Below are 15,487 nucleotides of genomic sequence, written 5' to 3'. Positions count from 1 at the left end.
TATCTTTGTCTGTAGCATGAGCTGCAATACCGCTGGGTGACCAGTGGCGCTGTTGAGCAGCCCATGCAGACACGCACGCACGCACGCACGCACGCACGCACGCACGCACGCACGCACACACACACACACACACACACACACTTTTAGTCCCCACAGAGAGGGTGTACGCTCGTCCACTGCTCACTTCAAACAGGGTTTGATTTTTAATTAATTGCAAGCACTCACTCACTCACTCACTTACTCACTTACTCAAAGACAAGAGTGGGGATGTATTCAAATACGTCTCCTTGTCTCGTCTCTGTACACTAGGTGACCCGGGTGGGGCTCTTGCCTATGTACATTTCGGCCAGCTTCCTGAATGGAGGCCCCCAGCTGCTGAGATAATCGTACTCGTGGTCGCTCTCGGTAGCGGCTGACTCCAGCGAGCTCAGGGACTCCGCCAGCGAGCCGCTGCCCTCGTAGGCGTACGTGGCCAGCGAGTCGTACGGCGGCGCCGTGGGGTCGGCATCGTTCTCCTGCAGCCGGCCGCTGATGAAGTCCCGCACGTTGGCGTTGATAGGCGACGTCCGGCGGAAGGGGAACAGCATCTCGGGGATGATGTCCCGCCGCATCTTGTTGCCGTTGATCACCTCCGGGTTGCGCAGCGTGCCGATGTCGAAGGCCTGCGTGTCCTCCTCGCCGCCGCCCTCGTCGTTGTAGCTGACCACGTTGTCTCGCACGTCCTCCTTGGAGAGGATCAGGGGCTCCTTCTTCCGCTGTCGCCGCAGGGCCGCAAACAGCACCACGATCACTGCGAGGGAGGGGAGGAAAGAAGAATAAATACTCAACAGAGAGAGCGAGAGAGTTCTTTTAAGATATGTGTTGGGGCTTTCGTGCCTTTATTGATAGGACAGTAGACTGACAGGAAATGGGGAGAGAGATGGGGAGTGACACGCAGCAAAGGTTGGTCGCGATCGGGAATCGGACCAGTGACACGCTCTCAGGCTACACTTAGCCTAAGTGGTATGCGTCTGGACCGGTAGGCCCCTGTAACATTTGTACTTGCTTACATGTGTCATGCATTAAAGAGCACGGTGGCGCGAGCATGTGGAGACACATTTCGCTATCAGTGATAAATCCCCAGCAATGCCTCAAGCGTTAATCTCCTCTTATTATAGATTCAGCAACACTCAATTGCTATACAAAGGTCGTTGGAATAACCCCCCCAGACACTACTCAGACGATCCGTGCAAGTTCATAAGTCTCCCGGAAGAAGTAATCATTCGGTACAGCTAAAAGCCCTGCTTCACTCATCCACTGCACCCCCCCAGCCCCACCACCACCTCCGCACTATCTTTCCTTCCTCGTTTTTCCTCTTAGCAGGTTCAGGGAGCTGTCTTGCTTGTCTCCAACCATGTGGTTGATTACCTTCACTTTTATTTTTTATTTTTATTTTTTCTTGAGGGGCTCCACTTTTCAACACTTCCAATTGTTCCTACGACACAGGAAGCTCCACAATGAGTCAAAATATAAGGCAACGAAAGAAACGATCGGAAGAATGCTTGGCGCTCGCATGTCAGGGATATAGGTGGGAAGACATGTCATAGGAGTTCAAGCTAGAAAAGCCGTCAGATAATGAGCAGATGTCAGGATATTTCGCTTCAGAGGAGAGCAAAAATGGGTTTCAACCTTCAACGTGCTCAATCTGAACACAATTAAATCTCTACAGCCACCTGACAGGTGACTGACAGGGAGTAATAGAACAGGGATATGCTCAGTGCGTGCGGTTAAGTCTGTCAGTCAGGGGGCGTCACAATGGCGGGGAAAAGCCTTAATTATTTTATACTTGAAAAATAGCAGATCTACAAGCTCACAGCGTGGCACTGAGTGCCGCGCTGCGAGCTTGTAGATCTGCTATTCTTGAAAAGTTGTGAAAATTGCAAATCTTTGAATATACTGTATGTATTTTTTAAGCGAGCATTTGTAACTAAAAATTTGCTTCTGGGGGGTCCCTGGAACGAAATATTTTGAGATGGGGGGTCCGTTGCCAAATACATATCATTTTGGGGGTCCTTCACATGAAAGAGTTTGAGCACCACTGACATAGAAACAGGTTTTTTCAAAAAACCTTCAAAGACAAAACCTTCAAAGACAAAACCTTCAGATCTACAAGCTCGCTGCGAGCTTGTAGATCAGCTATTGTAGCTTGTAGATTAGCTTGTAGATTAGCTATTTTTCAAAAGTTAAAGCACCAAATAACACAGTGAATCCTTGTACCCAGGGCCCAGAATTTGGTGCAACACCCCTGCTGTCAGTGCCAATGCTCGCATTGCGGATTTCTGAGGGAGGGTACGGGTTGAGTGAGAGCCAGAGAACATGGAAGAATTGAAAGGAACATATGTTTGATTGTGTGCAACATGCACAGGGGAAGAGGCTGCCCATGTAGACACGTAATCTTGCGTAGCCAGACATATCAGAGTACTCCCCTACCAATACATCGGGGATAAAACTCATTAATGCAAGACAACGATTACTGATTTTCCCTCAGTAAAGGAATACTGCATCTATCTGTGTTTTTCATTATTTGGTCGATTGAGGCCTCAAAGTGACCCTCAAATAAAAGCCATATAATTCAACTTGTTGCCTGTAAACGGTGTGAATTCTGCATAATTCACACCATTCCACTTATTTCCTCGCCCGAAGAGGCACACTCAATCATGAGGCGCATCACGTGTCTAGTCCCGTATCGCCTCCGTCCTCACTGCCTGACACACTAGAGCCACTGCTTCTCATTGTGGGGTCCAGGGACCCCCAGGGGTCCTGCAGGAGGTTCATACAGGGCATACATGGGCAACTGGCGAGATGTAGAGGAGTAGAAGTATTAAGTATTGGAAATATTAATAAGTAAAGTACAAATACCTTAATATAGTAATTAAGTACAGTACTTGAGTAAATGTTAATTAGTTACTTTACACCACTGTGTGACAGTGCTGTTCACTGACTACGCTTCAACAGTCAACACCACTGTCCAACGTTGTAAAGCTCTGGTGATCCTGGACTTCCCTACATGCAGTACATACTGTATATACTGTAACCACAACACACTATACCAAGTAAACAGACAATACACACACAACCATAATACACATATAACCCATGCACACGCTCACAAACACACACACACACACACGCACACACACACACACACACACACACACACACACACACACACACACACACACACACACACACACACACACAGGGCATGTCGACTCACTGAGCAGTATGATGACACAGAGCAGGATGGCCACCAGGGCTCCGGTGATCAGCCCGTCTGAAAAGGGCAGGACTTCAGGGTTGCACGACTGCATGTTGCCGCGGCTGTCGCAGGAACACACGCGCACCACCAGCGTGCTGGTGCTGCTCTGGATGGGGTAGTCGTTGTCCGAGATGACCACGGGCAGGAGGTACACGCTGCTCTCTCTCCGGCTGAACCCGCCCCTTCTCGTCAGGATGTTGGCGGTGTTATCTGCCAGTGGAGACACACGGGAGGAAGGCCACTTTTAGGACGTCTAGAAGGCAATAAAGTGTGCAAAACTGTCCTGAGTGGTGTTCATCAATGTGTTCTATCCTATCCCGCACGGACACCACGTTATGTAGAGGCAGCAGTTATAAACTTGCCCAGCAATGCCTGGGTTATTGTGCTGACATGTCGAACATAAATTGAGTTCATCTGACAGGAAAAAGAATGTGCGGCAGTACTGTAGCACACATGCCGTGACACTGGTTCTTGATCAATGGCCGAATCTATAGACCTTTTTTCCAGCCACACACACGGGTGCCGCTTGACACCGCAGTTATGGTTGGCACTCTGAGAATTTTGTCAAGATGTGGAGTGGTTTTATTTTAGGATTATATCTGTCGTGGCTAATTCCCCTAATGATCCCCTGATGGAAAAGTGTAAGGGTGGAACTCACTGTAGAGTAGCCTATCCATGTGGGACAGAGGGTGATTATTCATGCATGGAACCTCAGTAGGTTGGCATTCATGTTGTTCAAATCAGTAATAATACACCATGCAATGACACCTCCTGTTCCCAGAAGGCCTGGTCTCATCCTTTAATTGCTGTAACTGCTTGCACAAAATAATTTCACCAATTGCTTTAATACATCTGTGTAAACATGTGAAGTGTCAATAAACTTTATAGCTTTATTTCATTAATATACCTTAGAGTTGTTGTGTGGAAATAAGAAAAAAGGTCCCCCCCTTCTATGTTGCCTAGAACTGGAGGATTATTGTGGGGTCATGTGATCAGTGACATCATGAAGATGTACTCTTTGGCTTGCAGAGTCTTCATGATGTCACTGATCAGTGATCACGTGACCCCACAATCAATCCTCCAGTTCTAGGCAACACAGAAGGGGGGATGAGTGGTATTCCCCTTTAAGTTGAACTACAGTTGAATTATTTTACACTTATAGCGTTCACCCTATCTTGACCCTGGTTAGCGATGTTTATTTCACTGGCACCGATAATGATAATTAAATGATATACTGTATAATTACGCATATTTTCCTCCCACAATGTAACATCGTGCCAGATGATACAGAATGGTTTTAAAAGCACATTGTACCTTCTCTGTCTTCAACGGTGAAGTTTGGGTTGGTGGAGCTGATACTGAAGACAAACTTGTGTCCAACGAGGGGCTCATCCGTGTCGACTGCGCTTATCGTCTGAATCAACTGTGAGAAGAATTAGGAACTGTTCAAATGGTCATTCATGCGTTGTCTTTGTTTCCCACACAACTTCAAGTTTTCAGTTTCACGTACTTTTTGTCAATTCAGCCAATATATTTATTGATTATGAGATATTGACATTAAATCACCTGTCCTGCTTTGACGTTCTCACAGACAAATGTGTCGTAGGACATTGCGAATTCTGGTGCGTTATCGTTAACATCCAGCACTTTGATGAATACTGGCACTCGAGTCGTCTGCCGTGGGTTATCTGAAACAGAAATATACAGTATAACAACGTTTGCACGTATGCACGCGCATGCGCGCGCACACACACACACACACACACACACACACACACACACACACACACACACACACACCAGCAATTATAATCACTGCTAGTGATTATAATGCAATATAATCACGAGCATTATAGATAATATTTAAGAGATAAAATCGCACAATCACATATCCATGCTAATACTGACAAGATAGTATCGCACAATCACACACATACTGCCAGAGGTCTAATTGCTTGTAGGTGAAGCTAGATATTAAGCAGATAGAGATCATATAAAATGAGGCAGAATATAAAAGAACAATTACTTATTTCCGTGGCGACCACAGAGATGTTGTGCCATTTGGACATTTCTCTGTCCAGTGCTTTCAGCGTGGTGATGGTGCCGTTGGCGGAGTCGATGTTAAACAGCCTCTCCAGATCTGTATGGCGGTCAATGGAGTATCTAAACAAAATGAGCAGGAGGGGTGGTGGGTGCCGTGTTTCTGGGACCTGTGCAAGGCATTTGATATGGTCAATCACTCCCACTTCTCTATTAAGTTGTCTAAAATAATTGATTCAGTCCTATACCTACTTGATTGATCTCAGTGTTTTGGATAAAAGATTTATAGATGTATATTGTCGTTGTCGAGCGGAAACCTCATATCTCCAAGTTTAAAATGTGTACGTTCTTTCGTAAAGTACAGGCCTGCTTCTTCATACAAGGCGGTCGCACAAAAGTAGTGAAAACAGCCGATCTACAAGCACACAACGCCTCGCGGCGCGAGGCGTTGTGTGCTTCTAGATCGGCTGTTTTCACTAGTTTAAATCATTTTTAAAATAATGAATGCAAAACGAACGGTTTTGGACATACAGGGTTTTCACCCGACAGAGACGATATAGAATATCATCTGTAAGTGCCTGCATTATGATGGGAGTGGTTCTATTTTTGACCATATATTGCATATAGGCTACACAGTGGTGTGTAAAGTATCTAAGTGCATGTACTCAAATACTGTACTTAAGTACACATTTGAGTATTTTTCTTTTACTTTACTGAAATATTTTGAAATTTCAATACTTTTATTTCTACTTCACTACATCTCAGAGGCAAATATTGTACTTTATAATGCTGCTCATCTCATGCTGCTCTGAAATGAACAAGTAAATTAAATACATTTTAGTTATAAATTAAATTAATTATGTTTAGAAATGATTTGATTTTAATTCACACACATTTTAAGATTCCATTCACAAATAATAGTATTTATTCATATTTTCTCTTTGCTTGAGGTTCATCTATTTTGCATATTGTGCCTAATACAAATAAACCATCAAATTGTAATCCAATGATCACACAGACGAGGTCAGGCGTCGGGAGGGAGGAGAGGTTTGGTGGGGGGTTGGGGGGGACCCTAAAAATGATTGGCCCCAGGGCCCTCACGTCACTGACGACAGCGGAGCTAACATGTTGGACAAGAGGGTCTGGGGTCAACAATTCAGGGGTCTCGAGTTGGTGTTGGCCAGTCCGCCCTCTCGCAACGTATCACATTTACCATATAGGGATAACTAGGAGCCCAATCTCAATGATTGGGATGAAACCCAAACAAGGCATATTGTATCAGCAGGGCCATATACGTGACATTTGGGAACTGTTTCTGTGAGTGTGTGCCGTTAAATGTAAGTATCAATACTGTGGTGCACAATACATATCGTCACTGTCAGGCAGAAATCTTTTTTTTTTTCATAAAGTGAAGCCCTGCTTCATTATACAAGACTGTCGCACAAAACTAGTGAAAACAACAGTTCTACAAGCACACAAGCCAAACTACAGTAGAAGGTGATCGGGCACTGTTTGGCTCCAGTGTTTGCATGTGTCTGGTATCAGCTACATGACGTCCGAGAGACATGACGTCATGACAGTTACTCTGTAAATATATATATATATATATATATATATATATATATATATAAAATATATATACTGTATATATATAGGCCTATATATGTATATATATATATATATATATATATATATATATATATATACACATATGAAGAGTTCATTTGCAAAAACAGATAACTCCGTTTTTATAAATGTTCACAAATCCAGTTTTTTTATTGTGCTCTCAAAGTAATATCAATCAAACTGAAGTTGGGTGGATTTGACTAAGTAAAAATGACTTAACAAAATAGATGTATCATAAAAAATGTAACTTTATTAGAAAATAGTTTTTCTTTTAATTTAAACTTATTTTTTTGGCAAAAACAGATAACTCCAACAGTCGTTTTTTATCAAAAACAGATAACTCCACAATTGATGTTTCACCATTGAATTTTGCCATATCGAGGACGCAAAAAGGATTTCCAGAATTTTACAGGAAAGCAAAAACAAAGTTTTGACAACATACTTAAGCAGTCTGTACTTTTATAGGGGCCACATGTAGCCACCAGGGGGCACAATAGGGGACAACTCAGGGACCCCTGGGGTGCTAAAGGTGCACCGTTGCTCCAATCTGCACCAAACTTGGCACAACCACTGTTCAGGGGTCTACCATGACAATAGTCACACCAGGGGCCACCTCACAGGCCACACCAGGGGCCCCAGTGTACCATATCAAGGGCCCCCGGGGGCCCCAGGGTGCCAAAGGCACACCATTGCTCCAATCTGCATCAAACTTAGCATGAACACTGTTTAAGGGTCTGCCATGACAATAGTCACACAAAGGGCTAAACCAGGGGCCCCAGTGTACCATATCAGGGGCCCCCGGGGGCCCCGGGGTGCCAAAGGCACACCATTGCTCCAATCTGCATCAAACTTAGCATGAACACTGTTTAAGGGTCTGCCATGACAATAGTCACACAAAGGGCTAAACCAGGGGCCCCAGTGTGCCATATCAGTGGCCCCTGGGGTCCCCAGGTGCCAAAGGCGCACTGCTGCTCTGATCTGCACCAAATATGGCACAAACACTGTCCATGGGTCTACCATGACAATAGTCACACCAGGGACCACCTCACAGGCCTCATCAGGGGCCCCTGTATATCAGGGGCCACTGGGAGCCACACGCCACATGGGGCCAAATGGTAGACCCCTGAACATTGTTTGAGAAAATGTTGGTGCATAATGGGGCAACAGTGCGTCTATGGCACCCAGAGGCCCCTGGGGGCCACACATGGCCCCTGAGAGCCACACATGGCCCCTGGTGTGACTTTCCTCATGGCAGACCCCTGAACAGTGTTTGAGACACTTTTGGTGCATAATGGGGCAACAGTGTGCATAATGGGGCAACAGTGCGCCTATGGCACCCAGAGGCCCCTGGGGGCCACACATGGCCCCTGGGAGCCACACATGGCCCCTGGTGTGACTTTCCTCATGGCAGACCCCTGAACAGTGTTTGAGACACATTTGGTGCATAATGGGGCAACAGTGCACATAATGGGGCAACAGTGCGCCTATGGCACCCAGAGGCCCCTGGGGGCCACACATGGCCCCTGGGAGCCACACATGGCCCCTGGTGTGACTATCTTCATGGCAGACCCCTGGAACAGTGTTTGAGACAAGTTTGGTGCATAATGGGGCAACAGTGTGCCTATGGCACCCAGAGGCCCCTGGGGGCCACACATGGCCCCTGGGAGCCACACATGGCCCCTGGTGTGACTATCCTCATGGCAGACCCCTGAACAGTGTTTGAGACACTTTTGGTGCATAATGGTGGCAACAGCGTGCATAATGGGGCAACAGTGCGCCTATGGCACCCAGAGGCCCCTGGGGGCCACACATGGCCCCTCGGAGCCACACATGGCCCCTGGTGTGACTATCTTCATGACAGACCCCTGGAACAGTCTTTGAGAGAAGTTTGGTGCAAAACGGGGCAACAGTGCGCCTGTGGCACCCAGAGGCACCTGGGGGCCACACATGGCCCCTGGGGGCCACACATGGCCTCTGGTTTGACTATCCTCATGGCAGACCCCTGAACAATGTTTGAGACAAGTTTGGTGCATAATGGGGCACCATCTTGGATCACATGGTCTAAACACGCTGCCCAATGGATTTATCTGTTTCTGCAAACAAAGAGCTATGTCACTTGTCTGTTTTTGCTACAAAACCTGATCTTTGAGGGCGTTTAGAATTGGATATATCTGCCTTAACAACAAAATTGATTTTATATTCTAATAAAACTCTAACTTAACTGTTATTTACAATAGTCATCTCATTTTTTTCCAAAATGGCTTTTATCTGTTTTTGCAAATGAACTCTTCATATATATATCCCCCTCTCAGTGGCCCCTTGTTTATCATGGTCCACTTAACATGATCGACTGGCATTTGAATAATGCAACACAAAATGTGGCACCAAGGAAGAGGGTGGTATACAAGCCCCCAGAACCCAGGGCTAGATTTGAAGCAACCCCGATGGTGGCCAAAGTTGTAACTGCAGCCTAAACGCGCATTTTGGCCCCGCCCCCTCCACTCCAGACAATCCTTCCTCTGAGCGGAGAGCAGCGTGACGTCATTTTTGGCCACTAGGTAGTGGCCAATTTCCCCCAGAATGCACCTGGATTAGCTACATGCTAGCATGTAGCCGTTGCTTCAAAACGCCACTGAGCACTTGCATTGAAATGATAGTGGGGGCGGGGCCGGTCCGCTCTCTATTTGCCAGACCCATGAAATGGGTAGGCCTACATAAGCAAATGTCGGTCTGTCTGTCCGGGTTTTCTATATAAAGGGTATATATGATGATGACATGATGATGACATGCCTACAAAAGGCATGATGTCATAAATGATGATGACAGACAGGGGGTTGGCAGAGGGTTGTCAGAACCGGGGTCTGGCACAACCAGGTTGACCTGGTCTATTTTATATATACTCTATGGTGGTATAGCTCTGCATTGACAGGCAGGCTCCATATGTGAGGAATGTCGACACCAATTAGACTTTTTCACTTTGACTTTGCGCCGTGACACAAGAGAGGTCTTACATTAATTCCCTGATTCCCTGACTGCATACCCTGCTAGAAAAACCAGCACAAGACCAGCAGTAAGACCAGCACCAGCACCAGCACATGTTGTGTTTTCTAGCTGGTCTGTGCTGGTGCTGGTGCTGGTTTGTGCTGGTCCCACCATCTAAACCAGCATGAACCAGCACAAGCACAGACCAGCGCTGCTGGTCTGTGCTGGTGCTGGTCTGTGCTGGTGTGGTCAGGGACCCCCAGGGGACCCCCCTGAGAAGTGGACCAGGTCTTTGCTGGTTTAATTTGCTCTTTGCTCTGGTGCTTGAATCCTGTTCTGTATTCCATATTAGATTGTGACATTATTTTTGACATTGTGGGTGTGAGTGGGATTTGAACTTACTACCTCCGGCACTTCAGTCCTGCACTTATCCTCGGCGCCACTGGAACCTGTTAGTTAAAATGGGTGTTTGTCCCTATTTGTATATGACCAGCTTAGACCAGCACAGACCAGCACAGACCAGCACCAGCACAGACCAGCACCAGCACAGACCAGCAGTAAAACACAACATGTGCTGGTTTGTGCTGGTGCTGGTCTGTGCTGGTTTATGCTGGTTCATGCTGGTCTGTGCTGGACCAGCACCAGCACCAGCACAGACCAGCAGTAAAACACAACATGCGCTGGTTTGTGCTGGTGCTGGTCTGTGCTGGTCTATGCTGGTTCATGCTGGTCTGTGCTGGACCAGCACCAGCACCAGCACAGACCAGCAGTAAAACACAACATGTGCTGGTTTGTGCTGGTGCTGGTCTGTACTGGTCTGTGCTGGTCTATGCTGGTTTATGCTGGTTCATGCTGGTCTGTGCTGGTGCTGGTGCTGGTCTGTGCTGGTGGACCAGCATGGGACCAGCACAGACCAGCATAGACCAGCACCAGCACCAGCACAGACCAGCATGAACCAGCATAAACCAGCATAGACCAGCACAGACCAGCATGAAAATTGTGCTGGTCTGTGCTGGTTTTTCTAGCAGGGTAGGAGTAGCTCTTGAAAGTAAAACATTAAAGAAGAGTACTTTTTATGGAAATTGTGATAGCAGAAGAGAGTATAGTTATGGCTCTGCATACAAAGAAAGACTCTGTTAAATGTGGATTTTAGTGGTGTTTAACTGGTAGAAGCTTGGGTTGTAGCTACGTGGGTGAGATAATAATCCATATTATGTGAGGAATGTCGACACAGAGCACGCACCATTGATCGTGGCAAATTAGACTTTTTCACTTTGACTTTGCGCCGTGACACAAGAGAGGTCTTACATTAATTCTGGGAAAAACAAACAGTGTCTGTATTTACAAAGCAGAATCTCCAGGAGGGACACCATGAATAATTTGTTTCCATGGTGACACACACGGCCATGCTGATGGGTTAGATTTGGCCAAGTGTGCCCAGCTCACACTCTCCCCTAAGAGAGGACACTTTGCATCTAATGTTTAGTTGCCATGTTTTTTATTATTGATTCCAGTGCCATGGTAATTAAAACCGTCCGCTTTACCAGGATAAATCCTCACACATACTCCCTTGATGACAAAACGTTTACTAAACACACCATGTAGTATGTTTGTTAAATTTGAGTGCTGAAATGGCAGAACAGAATACACTACAAAATAGCTGAGAGGAGGATTAGTTTGACGTCACAGTGGTAAGTCTCCCATGACATTTAAGCTTGAGTTCAGGCAAATTATTCTACATGTTAAGGGTTTAATGACTAATGTTTGATGAGTGGTACTCCCCTGCGTACGTGCTCTGTTAGCTCAGTGGTAAGAATCTCAGTTCATGTTGCCCTGCATCATGTTTATTCATACACCCTTTCCAGAGATATGACCCCTGGTGAGGCATTAACTCAAGGTCGAGGATTATTGCAAATAAAGTTCAAACGAAAGAAAACCTCTCGAATGGATTTCTTTTGTGTTTGAGTCCAATTTGTTGCCGATCCCACAGACGGCATCCTGTCAACTCCGTTAAGAAGGATTTGCGTGTGACTCACTTCACCGATTGGTTGGCAGCGTCAGGGTCCCACGCCGACACAACGCCCACGAAGCTGCCGGCCGCCGTGTCCTCGTGCACGTCGATGATGTAGGGGTTCCTGGTGAAGACGGGCGGCTCGTCCACGTCCTCCACCGTCACCCGCAGCGTGGCGTGGTCCTTGAACTGCACCCCCTGGAGGTACCGCGAGTCCAGGTACGTGTTTCTCACTTCCACCTTGAACTCGTAGTCCCTCTTGGTCTCATAATCCAGCAGCTGAAAGATGAAAAGAGCCGCGGGCCGGAGGAATCGAGGTTGTAGACGTTAACAAGAACAACAAAAAACAGGCCTACGGCCCTTTTTTATTATTGAAGACTAGTTGTACAGCACCTTCATCTAACCTTCTGTCAACCTGATAAAATAATTGTAAAATCCAAACGATGATCAGGAACAGTGATATCGAGGATCTAATACAAAAAAAAGCTATTAAGGCAGAGTGTATTCCCTGACTGCACAGGAGTAGCTGTTGAAAGTAAAACATTAAAGAAGAGTACTTTTTATGGAAATTGTGATAGCAGAAGAGAGAAATGTGGTATAGTTATGGCTCTACATACAAAGAAAGACTGTTAAATGTGGATTTTAGTGATGTTGAACTGGTAGAAGCTTGGGTTGTAACTAGGTGGGTGAGATAATAAAAAAATATTGACAGTCATCTTTGCGCCATGAGTTTAAACAAACAAAATGACTTTAGATGCTGTTTCTATTTGAATCCTAATAAAATTAATTAATGGATCTAAACCGTTTTCTTTCTTAAGCTTCACTTGTGTCAGATTGAAATTGGTGAATATTGATTTAATTATCAATTCATTTTTTGATTGATTGATTGATTGATTGATCGATTATTTGAATGATTTCCAGTATTTAAAGTGATTTGTTCGTTTACCTTTTTAACAGTGATGACCCCCTCTTGCGTGGCCTGGTCTGTGATGATGTTGAACATATCATGACCACCAACAATGCGGTAGTCCATCTCAACGTTGCGCCCAATATCTGGGTCGTCTGCTTTGATCCGGCCAATCGTGTCGCCGATTTCCTTGGACTCCATCACAGTCATACGAAAGGAATCTGCAGATGAATTAATCAAAGTTTTGATCTCTGCCTGTGTGTGCACTTGCATATTCACACACAAATATACAAATATATGCTGTTCGACAGTGTATATTTGTGCGCTTGCTTGGTTCATGCATGTGTATGCCGTAGAAGCACAATTTGTCTGAAACACATTCAGGTCTCACGTAAAAAAATAAAAAATAATAATAATATTTTGAGAGAGAAAGAGAGAGAGAAAGAGAGAGAGAGAGAGAGAGAGAGAGTACATGTGGAAAAGGAGACAGTAGTATGATAGTATCTTACGGTTGGCGAAGCGCGGCGGGCTGTCGTTGACGTCCGACAGAGTGATGCTGACCGTGGTGGTCCCTGAGAGCCCCCCCATCTGTCCAGCCATGTCTTTAGCCTGGATCACAACCTGGTAGTTCTCCTTCAGCTCCCTGTCCATGCCGGGCAGGGCCGTCTTGATGGTGCCTGAGGAGAACATTTAGTCGCACAAATTATTCATAGTCAAGACAAGTTTGTTTGCGTAGCGTGTGTGTGCGCATGTCTGTCTGTCTGTGTGACATTTATACCTCTGTCATTGTACTGAGATCATAGATGACAGAGGTCATAAACTGTAGAATGGCCTCCTGGGACTGTCTGACATCAGTTATTGCGCTACTCTTAAACAAAATACAAGACACGGTACACCTTGTCTTGTACACGCCTAACCTGGCATGGCCAGACTAATATATGCAATGGTAGATTGAGGCTAGTACACGTCCTAATATTGTCACGTGTGTGGATCTCTGATCATGTCCATGTTTTGGGCAAGGTTGCAGCCGGATTTGACCGTCATTGACTTCCATTATAAATAACTAAATAATGAAAGTTAACAATTGAACAAAAATCCCAATATATGTAGTATTGAGGCGTGTATCTTCGCTAGACCAGGGTTCAGATAAGACCCACCCGGCTGAACCTTCTGATTGGCTGAACCGGAGTTAGGGAGCGCTCCGTTGTATCCACTTGGACCGCGCAGAGGTGCCGAAAGTCGGGGGGATGAAGATTTACTATTCTGTCCATATTGTCACATAATTCAGTAACGGCGCTGAGTCGGCTCATGCGATCGTCGCAATACTCGACACGGCGACTCGCTTGCTACCGCTCGCTCGGTGGTGTCTCACGTGGCTCATGGTTGCCTGAGACGGCGTGCCTCCGTCATCTCCACCGAAAACAAACGCTCCTTTACTGAACCCTGGTCCATCCAGGAATCACGCAATATGGAGTGCTGCTTACTGGCAGTGTGCACATTTTCCACTGATCAATCCAGCAGTTTGCAAGATTAGCCCCAAACTAACAAACTCAAGGCTACTCTCACAGACCCTCTTGTAGAGTTTCTTTTTTTCTTTTTTTTTTCTCTTTTTAACTGAAGAGCATAGTTAGATAAATTGTATTGCCCTATTTTGTCTGATTCTCGTTGTCAGAACAAGCAAAGAGGTCCTGTGGACATCAGAATTGGACATTCAGAAGTTGTCAGAAAGATATGTCATAGAAACTTTCATTCTGCACCCTCCGGGGACCCAAATTGGACGTTCAAAAATACCAATAAAATACGTCTTTTAGACGTCTCGTTGCACAGTTGGAATGGTCACTTAGCCGTACCAGTTTCATGCATGGTTTGTGGGTGATACTGTAGCCATGTAGCGTATCGGTTCCATGTATTTTTGGTGGGTGATAGCTTACCAATAGTATCATATTATGTAGCCTATGTTTGGTGCTGGGTGATAGCTTATCAGTTTAATCTCTGGTGGGCGATAGCTTACCAGTTTCTGAATCCACAGAGAAATAGGGCTGTCCCTGCAGGATGCTGTAAACAAGTAGGGCGCTGTTCCCGTACGTTTGATCGTCAGCATCAGTGGCCGTCACCGTGGCAACAGACGTACCTGTCAAATAACAAAGTAGACAAAATCAACTCACGTTAACTCTAATACTGCTTTGGACGTTCCTGTTCGCCCCAATTCTCAAGAGACCTCCGCGCCAATACGGCGCTCGTTCGCGTTTGTTCGTTTACCTTGTTGATGTCCTTAAGCTGATGAGGGGTCGCGCCGCCGTGTACTGTAAACACATTTTCCGCGGTGATGGTGTAAAATATCCATTATGCGTTAACATCAACGGAGACCAATTCACTTCCTTGTTTATTTCCTCTGGCTGTGAGGCTCTGTGGCCAGTGACTGGTCTGAATGCACGGCAACACATAACAGGCAAATTCACATTCATTCTCGCATGACGCCGCCCTCTGCTGCCTGGCAGACCAAAGTGCACTATTGCACAATCAAAAAAAATAAATAAAATAAAATAAATAAATGTCTATCTATCTACTATAACGTCGCAAAGGTAAGCCGCTTTTTGATGGCACCAGTATGAGGGGCCCTTTA

The 15,487-nt window shown here is 45.8% G+C and overlaps 1 protein-coding gene across 1 annotated transcript; it reads right to left on the bottom strand.

Moving 5' to 3' along the window:
* Positions 1–305: 305 nt before the first annotated feature.
* Positions 306–14,995, bottom strand: LOC308280838 (cadherin-10-like; the record flags this gene model as incomplete). The annotated part of the gene is made up of 9 exons (XM_080755157.1): positions 306–790; positions 3,257–3,508; positions 4,613–4,721; positions 4,865–4,986; positions 5,325–5,461; positions 11,983–12,236; positions 12,904–13,085; positions 13,374–13,541; positions 14,876–14,995. Coding segments are annotated over 9 exons (1,829 nt in total), but the record flags the coding sequence as incomplete, so codon positions are not given.
* Between the last annotated feature and the right edge of the window lie 492 nt (positions 14,996–15,487).

The sequence above is a fragment of the Nannobrachium achirus genome (genome assembly GCF_963921795.1).
Source record: "Nannobrachium achirus genome assembly, contig: SCAFFOLD_509, whole genome shotgun sequence".
Taxonomy (NCBI): Eukaryota; Metazoa; Chordata; class Actinopteri; order Myctophiformes; family Myctophidae; genus Nannobrachium; species Nannobrachium achirus.
The sequence above is the reverse complement of the archived record's forward strand: the minus strand, read 5'-3'. Positions and strand labels throughout refer to the sequence as shown.